General features: G+C 39.1%; 1 protein-coding gene across 4 annotated transcripts in view; it reads right to left on the bottom strand.

Annotated features, from left to right (window-relative positions):
- Positions 1 to 15,787: 15,787 nt before the first annotated feature.
- The window catches only part of Hs3st5 (heparan sulfate-glucosamine 3-sulfotransferase 5), a 291,841-nt gene continuing 284,582 nt past the window's right edge, over positions 15,788 to 23,046 (bottom strand). For 3 of the 4 annotated variants that reach the window (XM_029482552.1, XM_029482550.1, XM_029482551.1), the window contains 2 exons: positions 21,385 to 21,523; positions 15,808 to 17,606 (listed from right to left, as the gene is read on the bottom strand). In XM_029482552.1, coding sequence (XP_029338412.1) covers positions 16,673 to 17,606; positions 21,385 to 21,491 — 1,041 coding nt within the window. In that variant the 5' untranslated portion in view covers positions 21,492 to 21,523 and the 3' untranslated portion in view covers positions 15,808 to 16,672. Of the gene's footprint in view, positions 17,607 to 21,384; positions 21,524 to 23,046 lie in introns of all 4 variants that reach the window. The other variant, XM_021174949.1, reaches the window with a different exon arrangement.

The following is a 23,046-nucleotide window of genomic DNA, read 5'->3' as shown; positions in this document are numbered from 1 at the left end:
ATCCTGTGGCGGGTGTTGTGGGTAGCTGGCGAGTGTCAGCAGACCCTGCGCCCCAGCTGCCCTGGTGCTTTTTCTCGAGTATTTTTTATTAGATATTTTCTTTATATACATTTCAAATGCTATCCCGAAAGTTCCCTATACCCTCCCTCCACCCTGCTCCCCTGCCCACCCACTCCTGCTTCTTGGCCCTGGCTTTCCCCTGTACTGGGGCATATAAAGTTTGCAATACCAAGGGTCCTCTCTTCCCAGTGATGGCCATCTTCTGCTACATATGCAGCTAGAGATACGAGCTCTGGGGGTACTGGTTAGTTCATATTGTTCTTCTACCTATAGGGTTACAGACCCCTTCAGCACCTTGGGTACTATCTCTAGCTTCTCCATTGGGAGCCCTGTGTTCCATCCACTTCTGTATTTGCCAGGCACTGGCATAGCCTCATACCAGATTTTCTTTTCTAATCCAATCTATTTGTTATTCTGTATGCTTCTTGTATCTTTTTAGGAATCTTTTTCATAGTAGGAAACTTTTTCTTCTATGATTTCGTTGAAAATATTTTTCTGGGTTATGAGCTGGGATTCTTCTTCTATTCCTATTAATCTTAAGTCTTCACAGTGTTTCCCAGGTTTCCTGGATGTTTTGTGTCAGGAACTTTTAGATTTAAGATTTTCTTTGACTGACACATCAATTTCTTCTATCATGTCTTCAATGCCTGAGAGTATCTCTTCCATCTATTGTTTTCTGTTATTGATGCTTGCCTCGATAGTTTTTGTTCACATTTGTAAATTTTCTATTTCTAAAATTCTTCCTGTTTGTGTTTTATTTATTGCTTCTATTTCCATTTTCATGTTTTTAACAGTTTTATTCATTTATTTTAACTGTTGGGGTTTTTTTCTTGGCTTTTAAAAAGAGTTTTATTTCTTTCTTCAAATTGTTTGCTTGTGTTTTCCTGAATAATTTTAAGGAAATTTATTCAATTCCTCTTTAAGGACCTCTATCATCTTCACATAGGGAGCTTTAGGGTCTTTTTCTTGTGTTCTTATTGCCGGACTATGTCAATCCGCCAGCCACTCAAGTAGTGATACACAGACTTTTTATTAATTATGAATGCTTAGGCCTTATAGCTTATGCTTTTTTTCCCTAACTAGCTCCTGTAACTTAATCTGTGTATACTGCTCTACATTCTGCCACATGGCCAGTTATCTCCCCTCAGTTTTGTACATCCAACTTCCTCTGTGCCTGGCTAGAGAATCACCTGTCTCACTCAGGCTTTTTTCCAGAGTTCTTATCTCTGCCTGCATGTCCAGGCTTTCCTCTTCTGCCTTGGTATTTTGATTAAACCAATCAGAAGTTGATGGAAAAGAATCTTTACAAAACACTGAGACAAGTGATGCTTCATTAAAAAACAAAAACAAAACAACAACAACAAAAACAAACAAACAAACCAAAGTCCAGGCTATACTTTATTCTCTGACAGTACAGAAACAAGTCCTTGAATAATACAAAGACAGCCTTTACAAAGTGCATAAGTTGATTGTTCCAACACTTCAACAATGTTGGAATATTCAGGATCTGCTGTAGTAGGATAGCTTGGCTATAGAGAAGATGGATTGTGCTGGCTGTTTTTGATTGTGTTTTCATGCTGACATCTATGCATCTGAGTTTTAGGTCACTATAGGTCTAGGTACTGATTTCTGGGAGGTCAGGAGAGGGTGCTCTGTGGAACCCACAGGAATTTTGACAGAGGAAAAAGGAGACTATAGGTAGGATGAGCCTGAAGGATTGGGTCTGCTGGGAGAACTGAGAGAGAAGATAATGTCTGTGGATAGACTTTTTATAATCCTTTTAAACAAAACAAATATAATAAGTAAAATGAAATGTCCTTTCCCACTGTCCATTATCCTTTTCCCATTGATTTTGATATTTAGAAACCTTTTCCCTTTTTCAACATCACCAGTGATGTCAGCATAAGTCAGCTCTGCCTAATCATATCCAAACTGGCTTGCCTGTCTGTCTGTCTGTCTGTCTGTCTACCTATTTACCCTTCTATCTATCTATCTATCTATCTATCTATCTATCTATCTATCTATCTATCTATCTATCTATCTATCTGAGAGTCTTGCTGTGTATTCTTACTTGGCCTCAAATTTATGCCTATCCTCCTGACTCAGTGTCCCTGTGTTGTGAGTATAGGCATGTGCCACCACATTTGGCCCACATGAACGCCTCTGGTTTCTGGATGAACAAAAGGGAGATAAATAATGTGTTTAGATAGTCTCGACTCAGACGCAACATGATTTCTTATTGTATGTTTCTCCTCACTCCAGAATGCTTCTATTTCAATGAAAAAACCAAAATGAACCAAGCAAGCAAGAAAGCAAACAAACAAACAAACCCCACCAAAATCATCTATATCATAGTGTGTCATGAATAATATAAATACAGAATAGGGCTGGGGTGATGTCTCAATATGAAGAGCACTAGCTGTGAAATTGAACACCAGAGTTCAAATGCTCAGCACCCATGTAAAAAGCCAGCCAGTAATTCCAGTGATGTAGAGGGCAGAGACAGGACCATGTTTTGGGCTTGCCATCTAATAATCTAGCTCCAGGCCCAGTGAGAGACCCTGACTCTAGTAAATAAGACAAAGAGTGATAGACCAGGACAGTCTATATCTTCCTGTGGCTTATATACATGCACAGGGACATGTAGCCATCCACACATGTTTATATAAGCCACACACAGACATGAGACTCTTCTTTATACCTGCTGGGTGAATAAATGTAGAATAAGAGACCTCTGGGTTTTACCAAATGTGTCTTTTATACCCTGTTAGTCACCATGTATCTCCCCAGCTCCTATGATGTGTCGGGCATGGAGATCAAAGACAAGTTCCAAGTTCCAAGTCCAAGTTCCTTTCTGGTCTCCTCTCAGATCCCTTACTGGTGAACAGAAGAGAAAGGGAGGAAGCAAGACACTCCAGAAGAAATCAGTTGAGAATAGTTGGTACTTGGGGTCACAGAAGCAGAACCAGAGTCAGAACCAGTTCAGGGTTGCAGATGTGGGGCCCACCATTTTTTATGTCTTTCTGTAGAGTCCCCACGGCAAACACAGATAGAAACATAACATCCTGAATTGATGTTGTAATTAAAAGTAATGGATCCATTTTTTCCCATACCACAAATTACTGTATGAAAAGGCATATGAGAATAATTTAACCAACCAGTGATTGAGGAAGTAATTTTTCCTTGTTTTATGTAGCTATTTCTTCTGAATTTAAATGATCTTTCCTAGGAGGAGGAAGGAGGCTACTAGATACTAAGACTCAGGATGCTATCAAGGTTACAGGAGTCAGGAGGTCCCTCTTCAGGGCTCACATGCAGCAAACAGTGTTAGGGAACAGGGGGCTGTCTTTAATGGAGCCTACACTCTGCTCAGGGAGATGCAGCTCTTATGAGTTGAAACAATGGCTTCCCTTATAACAACTTGCTTTTGCAACAACTAACTTTAAGACACATGAAAACTTCCTTAATCCCTTCTGAGAGTAGTACCTTCATTAGTCTAAGGGCCTTTAGGCCCCACCTCTTTAAAGATCACTACTATCAGCAATCACATAGGATTAAGCTTCCAGTGTAGAGACCCCCCCTTGGAAAATGAACCACATCCAAGCACAGCAGGGTCTCATTCCACACACAGTAGGATGTGGACCTTGCTCATCTTTCTTGAGACACAACCCGGGCAACCTTCTTGCAGGTGACTTGTTAACCCAAGAAGAAGCCAACTTACTTTAACTCACTTTTCACTGTTTCTCTCTGTTCTAACTGGAGAGAGATTTTTGTTATTTCATGGTTTGCTGATGAAAGATGTCACGGGTGAGAAAATCTTCAGCAGCCCTGAAAGTGTCGGAAACTTTCAAAGAGGAAGGAGAACATGCTTTGAAAGCTGAGTTAAAACCCTTCTCTTCTGAGCACTCTTCACAGCCTCAGGTCTGGTCTTTTCAATTTGGCTTTTGAAGTTCTGCTATCTTTCAAGCTTAATTCCTCTTGGAGTGTGACCAACTTACTAGAGAAGCTACATTTCTTTTTTCAAAAGGAATATTGAAGGCAAAGTATTCCATGGGAGTATGGATTAGCAGCCCTGCATTTTTTTTTCTCTTGTTTGCTCTGTATAAAAGTAGATTCTTGTGCTGGCCTGCACTTCCCATGCTTTTGTTTCTTAAAAGAATTGATAAGGATGAAGCTCTCCTATTCTCTCCCCCCCGCCCCCTGTTTCCCACAAAGAGATACCTCTTACTTGAAATTCTGTTGTGAAAGAATTTATGTCAAGAAATGACACTACATATTCTCAGAGGTCAAAGAGCAGATACACTACAAGATGCACTACCTTGCCTCCTGGAAGGCCTTGAACTTTCAATCCTTCAGCCTTCAGTTCCCTTTGATTACAGACCTACTCCAGTAGGCCAGGTTGCATTTGTTTTCAGTGCTGAGTATTGATCCCAGGACTTGGCATGTGCAAGACAAACATCTTCCTCCTGAGCTGTATCTCTGGAGCATCTGCTACCAGTTTTGAAGAGTGGGATGTGTCAAGAAATGTGTTATCTTTGCAAGAATATCAGTTGAGCTTGGCGTGCAGACAATGCCAATAGTCAAAGTTTGGCCTCTTTGTTAATGTGAGGCTTCAAGGAAATGGCCTTTCTTACCCTCCACATTACCTGGGAATACTGAATACCATCCATAGCAGATGGTCACTGAATGCATTGTGCATTGGTTGCTGTTTTTCATCAAGTAATGAATGTTAGAGATTCTTGATACTACTTAATAAGTAGATAACATTTTTATTTAAAAATTTATCATTTACTATGTCACTTACTATGCTCTAAATTATGCATCAACTGAAGAAAAGGGGATATAAATGACATATTTGTTTACAATAAAAAAGAAATATCAAATATGTCCTTTTATCAATTATGATAATTTTGTCAAAAACAGTAATGTCAGTACCTATGTTTTAGGATCTAGCTTCCAACCTGGGCTTTTTATTAGAATCATCTTGGGAGATTTAAAAATAAACATCAAAATGCCTAGGCTTCTTTTCAAATCAAGTATCTTGGGGTCTTTAAGAATGTACTTGAGACATCAGTTTCCTAAAACAGCCAGTCAAAAACTGCTATTTTGACCATCAAGGTGTCAAAGAAAAGAATTCACCCTTGTTTGGGCTAAAGTTCTTATTTCTGGATTGTTTGTACGCCAAGAAACTCTTTATATTTTCTTACCTTTATATATGTTTCCTTTACTTGGTATGTTCTTTAGTGAGGAACAATGGGAGACAAGGAGCTATGGTAATTTTATTTTTCACATTTAATTCAAACAAGTAAAGGAATATTTAAATATGCTAGTTTCTCATCTATGGGCCAAGGTGTCTGTGTGAGTTTTTGAAGTGTATCAGATATACCAAGAGGAGCTAGGTAGTCAGTTTACCAAGGTGGATCCAGAGTCTATGGTGACATCTTTGACATGTTTTCTAGGTTTCTAAATAAATGTTATCATGTTGTACACATGTTGTGACATTAAAGAGCATAAGAAGATTTATTCCCCACTTTGTACTGCAAAGCCAGGTTCTAAGGACTCTTGCCTAACACTTTCTGGTTATGAATGTGGCCTTCCTTCATGCTTACTACCTTTTTTACCTATAGTTTTCACAAAAGTAATTATTTCTGAGCACAATCACAGCCCCATGATAAACACAAGAAGAGATGTACTCCATGGATGGTGGGGTTTCACATTCTGAGATCAGCCTTGTCACTCTCTGTCACCAAGCTTTCTGCCTCTCGGCTCTCACCTCTCTCATGTGAGGAACACCTCTTTGCTTCTCTGAGAGAATTATCAATGAGATATCAAAACAATTCAATGAATAGATGCCAAGCTTACCTGCTAGCCTGCCTTGATAGATACATGTAACTCTAGTGGCTTATGTGGCCACAAGTCAAGAGCTTATCATGTATTCATAGTTGTTGCTTCTTTATTTGGTGATTGTTCAAAATCATGCATGTGTCAAAATCTGTTCCTAAAAGATGTGCCTGTGTTTATATTGCCCAATCAGCCATCTGAGAGGCAGTAATCAACTAGACTGATTTATGGAACAACAATTTTAATTTTCAGCTAGCTCTGCTATTGGAGAACAAGAATGAGTGCAGCATCCTTAGTTTGTTTATTTTATTTGCACACTCACAATTTTATTTAAATAATTACTTCTAGTCATTCTGTAATTATATTTTAATAGTTATAATTTCCCTAAATGTGTCAAACTGAATATAAATGAAAAATTTTCTGTTTTTCTGACAATCCTGGAGTATTGTGCATCTGTAGGTCCCTGACATTCTTTGGAGTACCTGTGTTTTGTTTTAGGAACTGCCCATTTCACATCCACCATATTGTGTCTGGCACTTTCCCAGGATAAGAGGCATTAACATGCAAAAGAGGTAGAATTCAAGTATAATTAACAACAGAAATGAGCTCTAGTTTCTACACCGTTAGTGCACTAAAACTTTCCCTTGTAAAATTATAAAACAATGAATATTCAAAGCCTTGATTTAATGTGATGATAATGGGAATTACTTTATTGTTTTGGTCATTGTTTTTGAAACTTCTACTCATGCTTAATTAAGTATAAAACTTCGTAGTTTAATAGAGAGTATTTAAGGACCCATGTTACTGAGATATAAGAGTGTAGGTGTGAACACTTGCTGAATTACTACTATGTATTACAAATCATAGAGGACAATGCCATTTGGTAGTGGACTCAAGAAAGTCTTGAAGAATTGGCTTTGAAATTAGCTTCGTTGGTTAGAATTTGCATCTTGCAATTTATTAAAGTACAGTGGGCATTTAGAAGCCTAGAAAATTTTGCATTGCATCTAATGCTGGGGACAGTGTTTATCTGGTGAGTTGGCCATCAAAGGCCAATTTGTATAAAGGATCTTAGAATCTTTTGGCTGAGAACCTATTACTGGAGAAGAAATATAAGTTTAACACGTCAGTAAAATTCTCATATCATAATGAAATCGTGTTTTATTCATTCAGTGGAGCGTTGCTTATTGGATATCTATTAACTTCTGAGTGTAACATGTTGTTTATTACTCAGTTCATCTTCTGCTACAGCCTGGTCCTATCATGACAGGATTCCGACTACTAATATGGAAAGAGCTGCTTTGTTGAATCTTCTTTGGATGGCTGGGATACAAGAAGGGATTTTAAAACAAGGAAAGTTGGCTTTGTCAGTGTACTTTCTCTCTCTCTCTCTCTCTCTCTCTCTCTCTCTCTCTCTCTCTCTCTCTCCCACACACACATACACCTCGTGTGTGTGTGTGTGTGTGTGTGTGTGTGCACCTACTCACATGTGGGCACCCACATCTCATGTTACAGTATCTCTTTGGACATTTATAAACTGGTGTGTCAACAGAGCTAACAGCTTCCAGGGTCTCCGAGGAACGTTTTGGGAGCACATTGCAGGTGCTGAGCCCATGTAGTTATGAACCAGACAAAGAGAGTAAAAAATTAATTTAAATAAAGAATTTTACTGTATACTTTATTATTTTAAAATGTTTGAAGGGGCTGGAGAGATGGCTCAGATGTTGACTGCTCTTCCAGATGTCCTGAGTTCACAACTACAGGCACCTCACAACTATCTATAATGAGATCTGGGGCCCTCTTCTGGCATGCAGGCATGTGTGCAGGCAGGACACTGTGCACAATAAACAAACAAATAGATAAATAAATTTTTAAAAATATATTTTTTAGAAGTGCTTGAAGAAAGGTTGGGAAGGATAAAATCATTTTTTTTGAGAATAGTCATAAAGTAAACAATAATTTGGCCTCTAATAAACAACACACAAAACAATGGCTTGTGTGGTTGAATTGGCTTGCTAGGTTATAGGTGTAAACCCAGGTAATATCACTTGGTGTCTATTCAGTTCTTTCCCTCACTTCAAGTGCTTTTGTTTCTGGTAGTGTTTAGATCCTCAGTTAGTGTTCCCAAGACCCTGTTCAGGATTTCACAGGGAGCTATCATTTCCACATTCTCAGAATTAAAAACCATAAGTTTGTATCTTTAATAGTTTTAATACCATTTTGACATTAATGAGAGAGGCTTGAACATGAAAGACTGAGATAACCATAGCAAATAAACACCTGGTTTGTTTTTAAATAATGGTGCTTTCAGAGAAACCTGATATAATTCCAAGATGAAAACAATATTCAGATCAAGGCAGAAAAATGTAATAGTAACTATGGAATGAACCACTGTAAGGGAATTACTGACAATCACACACACAAGATTGTATGTACATGTGAACAATCACATAATAATTGTATGCCAATGTGTCAGCATGCTTGGATTGGATTGCAGGGCATCTCTGTTCACTAGTGGAATTGCTTGTGTACATGGATTGAAATTTTAGTCAAGCTATACTGGTTCCTTTTGTTTTGAGACACATAGCCCATCCTGGCCTTGATCTCGAGATTCAGTCTTAGCCTTCACAGTGCTGGGATTACTGGAGCACAGCATTAATCCTCCTGGCTTGCAAACTGTGTTCTGTTATCAAACTGTTTGTTACTGGCTTGTTTAATATGGTTTCTGAAACATTAATGTTCTGTGAGTTTGTTTTTGCTATTTCCTGTGCTCATCATTTGGCTGGACAATAGCTTTGGAATTAGCATTTGAAATGCAGCTATGCAAATATCACCAGTTATCATTAGCAAAAGAAACTCTTGGACTAGCCCCATAATGAACTGATATCATTAGCTTCTTTCAATAGGCTTTCCAACACAGATATAAATGTTAATAACTATTACCTGTGGATTAAGTCTGTAGATATTCTTATTTTAATGGTAAGTCATACTTTTGTGTACACTCAGTATATCTTAGTATTCAAAGCTTATTAAGTACAAGAAATTGAAATGCATCCAGAAGAACATGATTAAAAAGAAATTTTAACAAGAAAGTTGCTACTTGAAATCCTTTTAGGAACTAGATGGATATATATAATAAAAAGAAGCAATTGTAAAGCTTTTCTTGACAAGTGGTCTTGGGCTGAAATGCTGGAGGGATGTTTTCTGTTTACATCCTCAAATCTTAGCTTTCCTGGGTTTCTTCCAAGTAACTGGTAAGTCTTTCAAGAAGTAGGAACATATTAGATGAACAATAAGTGGTCTTGAATTCCATTAGCCTTAGGGGAAAGAATATAGTACAATGATTCCCTATAGGACAGGTTTTTGAGGCCTTTTGAGAAGGACCTGGGACAAATACAACACAAATACAAAGTTAAAGTCTTGAACACATCTTAATTTCTAGATTGTGTCTGGATTTTATGGGTTTGATAAAAAGAGAGAATCACCCCAAATTTTTGTCTTTTGGGGGTTGAAAACAATAATTTTAAATAGGTTTAAAAATATTGGGCTGGAGAGATGGGTTAGTTGGTAATGCATTTCAGATCCCCAGAATGCATTTAAATGTTGAATGGTTCTTGTAGTTCACCTATAACCTCTATGCTTGGATTCGGGAAGATAAGGAATCCCAGTAGCAAGATGGCTAGCTAGCCTAGTCAAATACATGAGTCCTGGGTTCAAGTGAGGCCTCCTGTCTCAATGTATAAGGTTGAGAATAATATAGAATAACACCTGATATCAATTTGTAGCCTATAATATATGTACATGCATGTGGTCACACACACATGGGAACATGAACACACATACATGCAAAAAAGGGTATATAAACCATACTTTGCCACAGAATTTTGTGACAGTTCCAATCATAACTATCTTTATATACCTTGAGACTGAATGGAGAAGTCCAGAAGAAATAGTCTTTCTTTTTGTTTCTACCACAGGACATTGTTTCTGGGAGGGTCTCTATGTGCATGTAATAGGCCTGGTCAATCTGGCAAGTGTTCAGGGTTCCTCCTATTCTTCAGAACTGCTGATTGCCATGTGTGGAAATGTCCTTGTGATCTATGTCTGAGAGCATGGACTGATTGGACATAATCATATTTTTGTGAGCAATTCATTTCCCCTTATGCTCTTAGTTTCATATGGCTGCTATACCATACTGTCACAATTAGTGCACGAGAATGACAAATTTATTATCTTACATTTCTGTAGGTTTATAAGTCCAGCACAGATTTCTCTGGTCTGAAATGAAATTGTTGTCCAGGCTGGGTTTCCCTGTGGAGGCTCCAAAGGGAATTTCCTTCCTTGTTTTCAGCTTTTATTTGCTCCACATTCTCCTTGACTAGCAGCTCTCTTTCTGAACTTCAAAGCCCATAAATTTCCACCTCTCTTTCATCACCCATACTTGCCCTGATGTCTTTCCATGCCTTGATCTTTGTCTCTCAAGGACCCTTTTCATTTTATAAGGATGGCCAAGATCCTCTAGGAGAGCTTCTACATGTTTATATATTAAGCTCTACCATACTCTTAGAGTCCTTTGCCATGTGTCTTAGTTTGGCTTTTATTGCTTGAAGAGATAGCATGGCCACCACAACTTTTATAAAGGAAAATATTTAATTGGGGCTGGCTTACAGTTTCAGAAGCTTAGTCCATTATCCTCATGGTAGGAAACATGGCAGCATGCAGACAGACATTGTGCTGGAGAAGAGCTGAGAATTCTACTACATCTTGATCTGCAGGCAAGCAGGAAGAAATTGGAGTCAAATTGGCCAGAGCTTGAGCATAGGGGACCTCAAAGTCTAATTCCACAGTGACACACTTTCTTTAACAAGGCCACACCTACTCCAACAAGGCCACATCTCCTAATAGTGCTATTCTCTGTGGGCCAAGCCTTCAAATTCTAGTCTACAGGGATTATTCCTATTAAACTGCCATACTATGTAAGGGACTATAGTCATATGTTTCTGAGATTAAGATAGATAGAGGCATAACATGACCCCCAGTAGCAAGCTTAGTAAGTGCCTTTCAGTAGGTGACCTTTCAGCATACCCACAGAGTTGGTTTTGAAGAGGGACATTTACCTCAATCCTGGGAAAGAAGATGAGGCGAGGATAGAAAACCTGTCAGTTATAGTGAAACACTAGATGAAAAAACAAAGTGATAAGGGAAGAAAAATGCTGTTTCTACTCAGCACCAATTATTTGATAATTTTCTCCTTGAAGGAAAACTTTTGGGATAATCCTTTTAACATTTATTTTCTGTTGTAAAACCTTAATCTCATTTGGATGCAGACCCAAGGATTCAAGCCTGGCCTGGGTGTCTGCCAGGATACCCTCAGGGGTGTGGCAGTCAGACTAATTCAGATCCCAGAATGCTCTAGTGGTAGTGAACCTTCAGGCTCATCTTGCTTGTGCCCCTTTCCCAGCTTTGCTGGCCTTTCTAGATGCATTCACTTCATACCTTGGTTTTTGCTCAGCTGTTTCCTTCATCCTGCAGTGCATACTTCCTGGAGAGATGGAAGATTTTCCAGTTTGGCCTCATTCATGCTTCCTGCATTCTTCCAAGCAACCTTTTGGCACCATTAATTCTACTTAGTATAACCACACTGTCACCAGATATCATATATATATATATATATATATATATATATATATATATATATATACACACACACACAAAATATAAATAGCTACATTAAAACAATAGTTATGATTAAAGTTATTCTATTTTTTATGATTTTAGGTCTTTATTGTAGAAAGGCAGGGGGAAAGAGAGAAGGTAGAAAGAGGGAGAGAGGCTGGCCATAGCCACGTAGAGAGAGGGGGGAAGGGAGAGAGAGAAGGATGGCTAGAGATGAGAGTAAGAAAGATGAAAGCTTAAAGAGTAAAGTTACTCTCTTATCTGACAGGCAACCATTACAAGATTGTTTGTTTGGTTTGGTTTAGTTTGTTCCTGCTCTGTGTCTAAACCTTTATGTGGGCCTTAATGCTGATTTGCCAAAGGAAAGGTAGTTCTGTCTGATCAGATTGTTCTCTGGTCTCTTGGATAGGAAAGAAATACAAAGCTAAGCCATATTCATTTACAAATGTTCAAGGTTAGCTTGTTCTTCAAAATGGTGCTACTTGTCAAGTTCAGTCATCTTTCTAGAAGGTACTTTCACCACAGATCTAGAAATCTAGCAGCTGACGTGGTTCACAAATATCTGATCGAACCAGCCTAGGAAGACCAACATACTTCCTGTGTGAGACTGAAAGGACTTCCCTTTTAAACCAAACTTCAAAGACATGCAAGGGGAATATGAATGTGATGTTTTCTATGGGGCATGCATATTGCTGTCCATTTTTCAACTCCCCAGTCTATTTCCAATTATTATGAAATATAGTGCTTGGATTCATGGAAAGGACAATAAAATTTAATAGTGGCTGGAGAGATGACTCAGTGTTTAAGAACACTTGTCGCTCTTCCAGAGCTCCTAGTTTTTGTTTCCAGCATCCACACGAACCTCTAGATTCAGGGGATCTAATGCCTTCACTGACTTTTGAGGATGCCAGGCAGACACATGTTGGAACATATACTTAGGAAGGCAAAATACTCACACACATAAAATAAAAAAAAATAAAAAACTTGAAAACTGAAGTTTTAATTTTAAACCAAAACTTGAAAACGTAAAGAAATTGAAAGAAGGACAGTAATGCATCATTAAGTAAAACATTATCAGATGATCCTATTTTGGAAATATGTCACCTTTGCACTAGCTTTTGGTATTAAAAATTAATCGTTGGATGTGAGGGGATCTGGATATTTTCTTAAGAAGACACAGTGGTTTGAAATACCTGAATAATATCAGTTTGAGCATTTGGTTTTTTTTTTTCACTATACTGCTGTATATTTTGACTTTTGGGGCAAGATTTGCTCTAAATTTATTTTAAAATATTCTACATTTCTACCTTGCTGGCTCACATTGGTAAGATCTTGCTGTATTTTGTCATTTTTTGGAGGATTTTTTTTCAGTTTTCTGTTTTGCTTAGGCTATAGACTTTTCTCAGCCACTGAGAAGCCACTGAGTGTATTTAAAAAGAAGAAGGAGGAGGAGGAGGAGGAGGAGGAGGAGGAAGTAAAAAAGATTCCAGCAGCAAGTTGCTGTGGTTATGAAGACAATCTGATTTACCAAATAGCTTTTGGGACACAACAAAAGGTTGCCAGCGGGGCTAGAATTTAGACTGCACTTGATTGTCATTCTCGATTGAGGAGTCTGTAGTGTCTTGGTGAGTCTCTTAGTCCTTGTGCTTCTACCCCAGGATAATCCTTATATAAGGTGCAACACCAAGGACCATGTACCCAGAAGGTTCTACTATCCCTGTGACCCACCCACTGCCTGGCAAAAGACAGTGTTATAGTCCATTAACATATATCATTAAATCTAAGGTCATCCACGTTTATGAGGGACATATTACTTTTTGAGTAAGTAGCGTTAACCATGGAGCAAAGTATTTTAGTCATCTCCTGAATTGTTCTGCAGTTATAGGGAACTATTAGGGGATGGACTTGGGATTTGAAGATATATTTTTTTAATTATTTATTTATTTTATGTATTATAAGTACACTGTAGCTGTCTTTAGAAACACCAGAAGAGGGCATTGGATCCCATTACAGATGGTTGTGAGCCACCATGAGGTTGCTGGGAATTGAACCCTTGACCTCTGGAAGAGCAGTCAGTGCTCTTAACCACTGAGTCATTTCTGTAGTTCCTGGGATTTAAAGATATTCATCTTCAGGTCTGAGAGCCCCCTACTCTCTACCCTGGGTTCTTTGTATAATTATAATGGAAGTTACTTGGGTTCCAAAATGGCTCTCCAAGTTTATGATCCACTGGAAATGACACCATGGCTTAAATACCTCCCTCTGTTTCCAGTTGAAACTATTTGATAAAGCTGCACAGTGTTGCCAAGCCTCTGGAAGGGATGCGAGGTGTTCATGATGGCAAAGCAGTAACTCATTAACAAGAGCCCTAGCAGAGTGACCATAAGGAGCTGTGGATTTCTCTAGAAGTCTGCCTGTCTGATGACAGCAGGACACATTTTTTTCTAAACAGGGAGCCTTCTAGTCCACAGTGGAAGTCTGCTATTAAGTCATATGTTCTTTATTTCTCTACCTGGCTTAATCAGTATTACTGTGATTGCCTTTCCAGTTAAATGAGGCATGACACCCTCAAGTTCTGCCATCGGAGGCCCCGGCTTTGAAAGCATTGCATCAACTCATTTAGAAAGAACAGCAACTAGAAATCACGGTGCCTTTGGTTTCCAGAACTGGTTGAACTAAAACTAAAAGTGTAGAAGTTGGCTTAAGTTAAACAGAATCTTAGAACAAAGTCTTATTATTCCATGGATAGCATTTTAAACTTCCCTTAGGAGGAAAAGTCTGTCTTTGTTTTGTTTTGTTTTGTTTTGTTTTGTTTTGTTTTTTTCCAAATCAAGCGCAGCATGCCGAATGGTATACCAAATGCTACACGGGCACTGAGAGTAAATTTCTAATATTCTCACCATACAAATAGAAACTATTTGAGGCTATGAATATGTTAATTATCTCAATTTGATAATTTTACAAAGCACTACAAAACTATGACATCATTTTGTATGTCCATAGTATAACAGTCCACATCTTGTCAACATATGACAAGAAATAAAAAAGAAAGTGTGTAGCATGACACATTAGTATAGAGACATTTCAATTCATTAGCTGAGGCTAAATCTTATACATGTCAGTGTTCCCCTTGGGGCATAATTCAATATTAAGTCTTTAGGTCCATGTTAGCTGTATGGTGCTCTTGGAGTACTTCTGTGAGGTTAGTGCTAATTCATTATGTCCTGGAATGGAAGATTCAGAGTTTGCTCTGACACCAGACAGTTGAGGTGCAGGAAAGAATGAGGCAGCTCTTTATATTGGCCTCCTTCCTGCCTAGGAAAGATGTGAATGACATTTGGAGTTTCAGACTCACCCTTCAGAGTTGTTATACAGGGAGGACCTGCTGTTGCTGCTCTGCCTGTGTCATTTGAGGGAAGGATGGTGAGGACCACAACTGTGGCTGGAGAGAGTGTCCATAGTGATTCTAGAGGGGAAAAGGCTGTTTACTTAGGAAAGATCACCGTCACATTACTGGACAGGAAAAAGAGCTAAGAACCCCAGCTCTTGTTACTACAAGGACAAACTCTTGTGATTCCCTAGGCATCGTGGTGTTGAGCAGAGCACTCTCAAGCATTTCCTCCCGGCTAAGCACTTACAAAGCAGATGAACCATTTGCTGATGTTGTTATAACTCGTTCTGTCTTTTCCTGAGTAGTGTGTAGGTCAAAGTTAGAGTCTCGGATGTTGTGGGGAGCACCCAATTCAGTGTTACCTTCTCTAGGTGGGAATGCAGGCCATCTCTTATTTTGTATATGGCAATGCTGTGTGGTTGGATCGCATTTGAGCAGAGGTGAAAGAGAGTTCTGAGTCCTGGCTTGCATCACCAGCACCATCAGCTCTCAGTACACAGAGCACACAAGTGTTCTAATCTGATTTTACTTTTTCCCTGACCTGACTGTGATTAGAGGTTCAACTGCTCTCTCTCTTAGGCACGTGAATTCTATTAACACACACTTAGTGGCAGACCAGCAGTGGGGTTCTCTGAGGTGGCTGTTGTGCCTTGATTTCCAGAGGGTTGAAATGTTTGTAAAGTGTTCTCCACCCCACTATTAAAGTACATTTTTACAAGAGTTTGGAAATCCAGGCGTGAAGGGAATTACTCCAAGTACCCTCAAAACCAAAGAGCTTCCACGCTGGAGGCCAGCAGGGGGCGCACAAAGCAAAAGGCATTTTTAAGGAAAGTTGCACATTGTGTAATTTTAATCCATTCCGTTTTAAATACCACAATAAATTTAATTTTCACAATAAATTAAATAGCCATATTCAGTTTACAAAATAGAATTACTTAGTGTGAAACGAGTATTTACATCATTTACACATATCTACAGGACATTTTTCTTTGTTGACATACAACATGGAAGTAAAAGAATGTGGTGATTCTCCAGCACGTGATTGACATGCTACAAATGACACCATGGTCCATACGAGGAAACAATAGTGCAAAATCACCACAAGAACTTTGGAACAGTGTCAGTTTTATGAGCTAAGACATTCTTTTAAATTATAAGAAAATAGCATATTCTGTTTTCATGGCACCAGTCCAGTATTTGAATTAAAGAGCCAATGTTAGTTTAGGACAAAACCAAACCAAAACAAACATAACAAACGAACAAACAGACAAATGAATCATAAAACTGAATCCTCTACTTCCTGAAGCTGCGCAGCCATTGGTACATTTTCACATTTCATCTTTTGGCTTAAATCTGACAATGGTGAGTGACAAGTTCTAAGTCAAAGGAAGTTACTCAAAGGAAGACTAACTTGAGAATATCTGAGGTCACTTTCTCCAGTCCCACCACCTCTTCCTCTTCCTCTCCTTTTCTTTCTGTAAATAGCTTAAAAGATGCAACCATGTAGACAGCCATTTATTAATTTTTTTTTGTAAAGTTTCAGTAGAAAAACAACTGATCTCATATTTGGTCACACACTGCATATGTACAAGTATTTATGGAAAAATGAATTGGGGAGCTGTGTCTGGGAAAGTGCATATTTTAATGTAGAGGGGACGCCATGCGTCTCTAGATACAACACATGGTGTTGTTTGCTATATTATTTTAGGGCCAGTTCAATGTCCTCCCGGTGATCTGGTAAAATTTTTGATTAAAAGGATGAAAGAATTTGCGCAATTTGGTAATGACGGAGGGGTCTACCTCTGGATGGATGCGCCCCTTGCTGCCCGCCAGGCACTTATTAAAGATAATGTTAAATCTCAAACAGTAAAACCCTCTGGTAGCATTGAAATATAAATTGTACTGACTTATCCTCGGAGGAAGGTTTAAGAACTTTTCCACCAGCTGTAGTTCCGGCAGAGGTTCTGTGATGAGACGGTCACCATCCACGATATGAAACTGTTCAATGGGAAAGTATTTCAACCAGCGCTCCAGATGTTTTGTGTATATGCTGGTCCTAACCGCCTTGTATTTCGTGTTCACTTCACAGGTATTAGGGTCTATAGCCAGTTTTTCAAACTTATAGTAGGTTTTGTTCTTCCGCTCCTTCCCCTCTAGCACCTGAGTATAATCAGAAATTGCTCTTGTGGTCGGCTCCCTGACAATGATCAACAGCTTGATGGATGAGTTCATCTTGTAAATCCTTTCCGGAACCTCTTCTGTGATGAAATATGCCGGGCTCTTTTCAATTGTGATTTGCTGAGGGTAGGAAAAAGGCATCTTTTTCCTGTACCACTCAATGCCCTTGGCATAATTCTCATCATTGTCAAAGAAGTGGATCTCTTGGGAAGCTTTGACCACTGCAGGATGGAGGTTCAGCATCTCTAGTAGGGCCCTTGTGCCCCCTTTTCTCACCCCAATGATAATGGCTTTGGGGAGCTGTTGGACCAGGTCATGGAGGTGAACCTGCTCCTTGGAAGAATTGCCCTTCCGGAACTCATGCAGCAAGCCTCTCTTAAACTGCAGGGCACGCAGTGGGAACTCAGCTTGGTTGTGGGCACCACCAAATCGACTTTCAACAGGGCAAATGGGCTGGAGCCTGCAAGCGAAAGAGAAGGAACTTGTCACAATGTACTTCTCATTCTGCATCTGTGCCAGACTCAAAATGAACATGCATTAATAAAGCCACTGGGTCCCAGGCTGCTGTAATCTATAATGAACATATGTTTGGGAATTTTTATGTTAAGTAACCCTGTATTCAATAGAGCACAGATAATTGATGGGATTTTTTTTATTAGTGCTCCTTAAATTTTTTATTCACCAAGCACTTAATTAACTGCAGCGTGTACTGATGCTAACAGTACAGGATAGACAAGTGACACCAGCCATACTAATAGCTTTGTAACAGTTCACTAGTTAAAATCATTTAGAAAATCAGGAAGGCAGATCTTCAATTAGGATGCTGAAGGGCAAAGAGGAGGTCATTTATTCCGGATATTCTGTTGTATTTATTGTTTCTTTTCTTTCTTTCTTCTCCTCTGGTAGCCTAGCAGCATGCACATAGTCTTTAAAAATCCTATCCTTTAAATATAATCTGAGAAGAGGCTGCAGTCTCTGCCCTTGGCTTTTTGCATACCATCACATAGAACTCCAATCTTTATCCTTGCTGAACTTTCTGTTCTGTGATACTTTCTGCCCCCTGGCCTTAGAGATAGCAAAGGATCACTCTACTTCGGACTCTTTCCATTTCTGTCTGAACGGGTCAAGGTTACACTTTCATCTTGCTGACTGTAGGGACAATCCAAGCATCACTTTTCTGTGTATGACAGACTACTCCTGGGACCAGAAATCTGGAAGAAAGATTCTTACAGGGTCAGAAATCCCACATCATAATCACTATGCAATTTAAGTCAGGAACTAGTAAAGAATGCAATGGACAGAGTCAGAAAGAATGAGCAGACATTTATATTTTCCTGAGAGAGAAAGATGTGGTAATAGCCACAGTGACACCAGAACACAATGATCACTTTAACATGGCCTTTGTATGTGGTTAGAAAATTGTGTTTACTTTTATAATAAACTGTAGTCAATGAATCAACTAGGTCGACTTAGTAAGTAATTTCAGGCTTCTTGGTGAAAGGAGATAATAGTAGTCAAACTGGCTATTAAATTACATCTTTCAGTTGAAATTTCTTAGTGACTGAGATGATATTTAATCTCTCTCCTTCTCTGTTACAATGAGGTATCCTCTTGTTTTCCCAAGAGGTCCGATAGTATTCTTCAAGCTATGTTCAATCCATTATGTAGAACTCAGGGGAATAGTTTTAGATTTGACCTATTTATCTAGGTCTATATATAATCTTTAAGGAAAATATAAATGTGTAGCAATTTTTGTAGTATTTATTTTATTATTCTTAAAACAACTCACACTCATTTCAGAAAGTTTGAAAACAATGGAAATTTATTGTGAAAACAGGGCTTACCATAGTCTTGATTAGCATTCCTTTTGCTGTGATAAAACACCCATGACCAAAGGCAGACTTTGGGGGAAAGGGTTTATTTCAGTTTACAGTCCCATATCACAGTCCATCATGGAAGAAGTCAGGGTGGGAACATAAGGCAGGAGCCTGCTGGCAGGAATTAAAGCAGAAGTCCAAGAGGAAAGCAACTTACTGTCTTTTCCTCTATGGCTTTCCCAGTCTGCTTTCTGAGGACCACCTACCCAGGGTGGCACTGTCCACAATGGGCTGGGTCTTCTGCATCAATCACTAGTCAAGAAAATGTAATACAGGTTTGCCTACATGCCAACCTTATGGAGACATTTTCTCAGTTAAGAGTCTCTCTTCCCAAATAACTCTATCTTGGGTCAAGTTGACAAAACAAAACAAAGCAAATTATTCAGGACAACTATAGTTAGCCTTTTAGGAAAATGAGACTTCATGAATATATTGGGATTATTATGCTAGGGTTCTAATTAGATCTTAAAATGTTGTCAACGGATAACATAGTTAAAAGTTTTTTTTTTGATTGTGACACCAATGAAGATAATATAACTTAATGTCTCTGTTCTTAGGTTCTGTCTATTAAGCTAGACCTAATTCACTGAGGTATCCATTGATGGGCTTTTCTCCTAGGCCTCTGGGAGGATGCGAGCACTGTTTCTGTGAGTATTAACACAATAGTCTCTCAAATCCTGTAAGATTTAATTATCTTGCCCAAGAGTGGGTGAAAGAATTGACATGGTATCTCTTGGAGTAACTGAGTAAGAATGGAGTCCCACACTCTCATATGGAAAGGGCCACCTTCCTTCGGAACTTCCTCCTTCTTTCTACTTCCTATTCTGGCCTACCAAACTATGTAGGAAAATTGCTTTCTGGTCTTCAGCATTCAAGAGAACTTCTAACGATAGGAGAAAATATTCCATCTCCCTGCTCCCTGAAGAACAATTCTAATAATGACTGCCAGACCCAAAGCAGAGTTTGAACATTATAAGAGACCAGGGAAGTAACATCAGCATCCCTCCCAGACAGCAGTCTTCGGTTACTAAGGGTAAGCACATGTCAAAATCTTCAAGAAGGGATTGTGAGAAAGCCCACCAAAAGATGGAATTTCCTATATAAGCCATCCCACCAAGGAGTTAAGAAGGCTAGAGATGAAAACTATTACCAGCTGAATGATAAATGCATTCACAACTATAAGACCAATCATTCAATGAAACATCAATGATGGGAAGCTAATTAAATGTGTATGAAAGACTTCCTGCTAAAGTTCTGTCATGGGCATAGGACAAATGTTGACACCTTAACGTGTTTCTTTATTAAATGACACATCAAGAGTAAACACTGGAGTGCCAGCACTCCAGTGATATGCTCTCAATTACATAGGTCATAGTTACAAAGTGGGAGAAATATTGAACTGAAAGATATCAGAGGGAGTTAATGTTTTTAAGATAACATGGACACTGGCTGAAGGAAGGCAGGGACTTTTGCAGGATTATTTTTAAACATTTGAATTACATGATACTGAGGAGAAAACTGAAGCTAGTTTTATTTTAAAATGTAGATGCATTTTCCTTGACTCTGGAATTGAACTGGCAAAAGAATCTAGTCTTTCAGCACAAGAGTTAATTTTGAAGGGGGTGGAGAGTGGGGAGAAAGCAGCTCTGTATTCCAGACTACTCCATATTTACCATTCACCCCTGCTATAGAAGTATTGAGGAACACCTTAGGGATACTCAACTGTCGTGATAGGGACTCCTGCAGGCCTAGTACACCTCAACTGTTTGTCTATTAAGAGCCAAATCCTAACTTTGTAGTTTTCTCTTCACAGATTTTCCAGTGCCTCGTGGGCAACCATTCTGTGTGACAGCAACCTTGCCAAGTATGCTCAGCTCCCGAAAGCCAGAGCTAATTAACATAGTTAAAAATCCATGCCTGTAGCCATCTTTACAGGGTGGAGGATTGCAAACTTGATTGGCTTCTTTACTAGCTCATACATAATTGTCTGTTCATAAATTTCAAAACCAAGAGGCATGGTCCTATCACTACCATGCTGTCATAGATTAAGGTCAGCACCAGATGCACATAGGCCACTTTATGTTCTAGTCACTGACAGTATTATTTATTCATTATTATTTATTGTACCGAGCTTTATGTCTTCTCTGAGAACAAGTGTCAGTACTCACAGAGTACATTGGATGTGGATGAAGCATCCTGGCCTGAGCAGTGTGAAGCATGTTTCTATAAGGTCTTAATGAATGAAAATCAACAACTCAGAGAAGTGTGCTTCTTGAGAGTTTTGAGGAACAATACCCAAGGCAGTTTACATCAAGAGACACATAAAGCTACGCCAGATAGAGCATGCATTTAATCACCTACCTATCCAAGCTCCCAACTCTGGCAACTAGATACAGGAGGCTCCCAACAGCAAGGCTTCCCAGCACCAGGAGCTTCTGTCTCAGCCACACCTGCTGTTTGAATAGCATGGCCCTCCATCAACCTTCAGAACTGCAGCAGCCTGAGGGTAGAGAGCAAACACCCATCAGCAGCCGTCACAAAGCCAAACAGAGGTGGACACAGGCCACTTTGCCATGAGATCGCACACAAACTTTGGCAGTATTCATGGTGTTCATCATTTTAGCAAAACTTACCTTCAAAAACAAAAACAAAAAAAAAAAAACACAAAACAAAACAAAAAACCTGGTGCATGATATAAGATCAACTACTAGTTCTGTGGGAGAATTATACAGATTTTGATCTATCCTCAATAATTTCTACAGCATATAAAAATTAATATAGATATATATGAATATACATATGAAACTCTTAAATATGATTATATATAGTTATAGATAAATAGATAGATAGGTAGATTAATAGAGGATAGACCATCCAAAGAATATTGAGAAAAGGAGCATCCTGAGGAGTTTCATCAGTAAAATATTTAACTGGTAAACTGCAGTTAGAGTAGAGGTTGAAATTCTAGTTTAGTAAATGATCATTTTGGCCATAGCAGTGGCATCCTTAGCATATACCATTTTGCTTGGCTTCTACTGTGAAGGAAGGAAGAGGGCAGGACTTCAAAGTGACTGCGTTTTGGGATTATCAGTGGTGAGTCTCCTGCCCACCTGTGTGTGAAGACACTGATTCCAAGAAGCTTGCTGTTTGCTTTCTTCCTTTTTTTTTTAATTAGATATTTTCTTCATTTACATTTCAAATGCTATCCTAAAGTCCCCTGTATTCTTCCCCTGCCCTGCTCTCCAACCCACCCACTCCTACTTCCTTTCCCTGGCATCCCGCTGTATTGGGGCATATGATCTTCTCAAGACCAAGGGCCTCTCCTCCAAGTGATGGCTGACTAGGCCATCCTCTGCTACATATGCAACTAGAGACACAGCTCTGGGTTGGGGGGTACTGGTTAGTTCATATTGTTGTTCCTCCTATAGGGTTGCAGACCCCTTTAGCTCCTTGAGTACTTTCTCTAGCTTCTTCATTAGGGGCCCTGTATTCCATCCAATAGCTGACAGTGAGCATCCATTTCTGTATTTGCCAGGCACTGACATAGCCTCACAAGAGAGCTATATCAGGGTCCTGTCAGCAAAATCTTTCTGGCATATGCAATAATGTTTGGGTTTGGTGGTTGTATATGGAATGGATCCCTGGGTAGGGCACTCTCTGGATGCTCCTTCCTTCTGTCTCAGCTCTGAACTTTGTCTCTGTAACTCCTTCCATGGGTATTTTGTTCCCCATTCTACAAAGGAACAAAGTATCCACACTTTGGTCTTCCTTCTTGAGTTTCATGTGTTTTGCAAATTGTATCTTGGATATTCTAAGTTTCTGGGCTAATACCTGCTTATATCGGTGAGTGCATATTATGTGTGTTCTTTTGTGATTTGGTTATCTCTCTCAGGATGATATCCTACAGATCTATCCATTTGCCTAAGAACTTCATGAATTCATTGTTTTTAATTGCTGAGTAGTACTCCCTTGGGTAAATGTACCACATTTTCTGTATCTATTCCTCTATTGAGGGACATCTGG

The sequence above is a fragment of the Mus caroli genome, chromosome 10 (assembly GCF_900094665.2).
Source record: "Mus caroli chromosome 10, CAROLI_EIJ_v1.1, whole genome shotgun sequence".
Lineage (NCBI taxonomy): Eukaryota > Metazoa > Chordata > Mammalia > Rodentia > Muridae > Mus > Mus caroli.
Note: the sequence above shows the minus strand (reverse complement) of the source record. Positions and strands in the feature narration are given on the sequence as shown.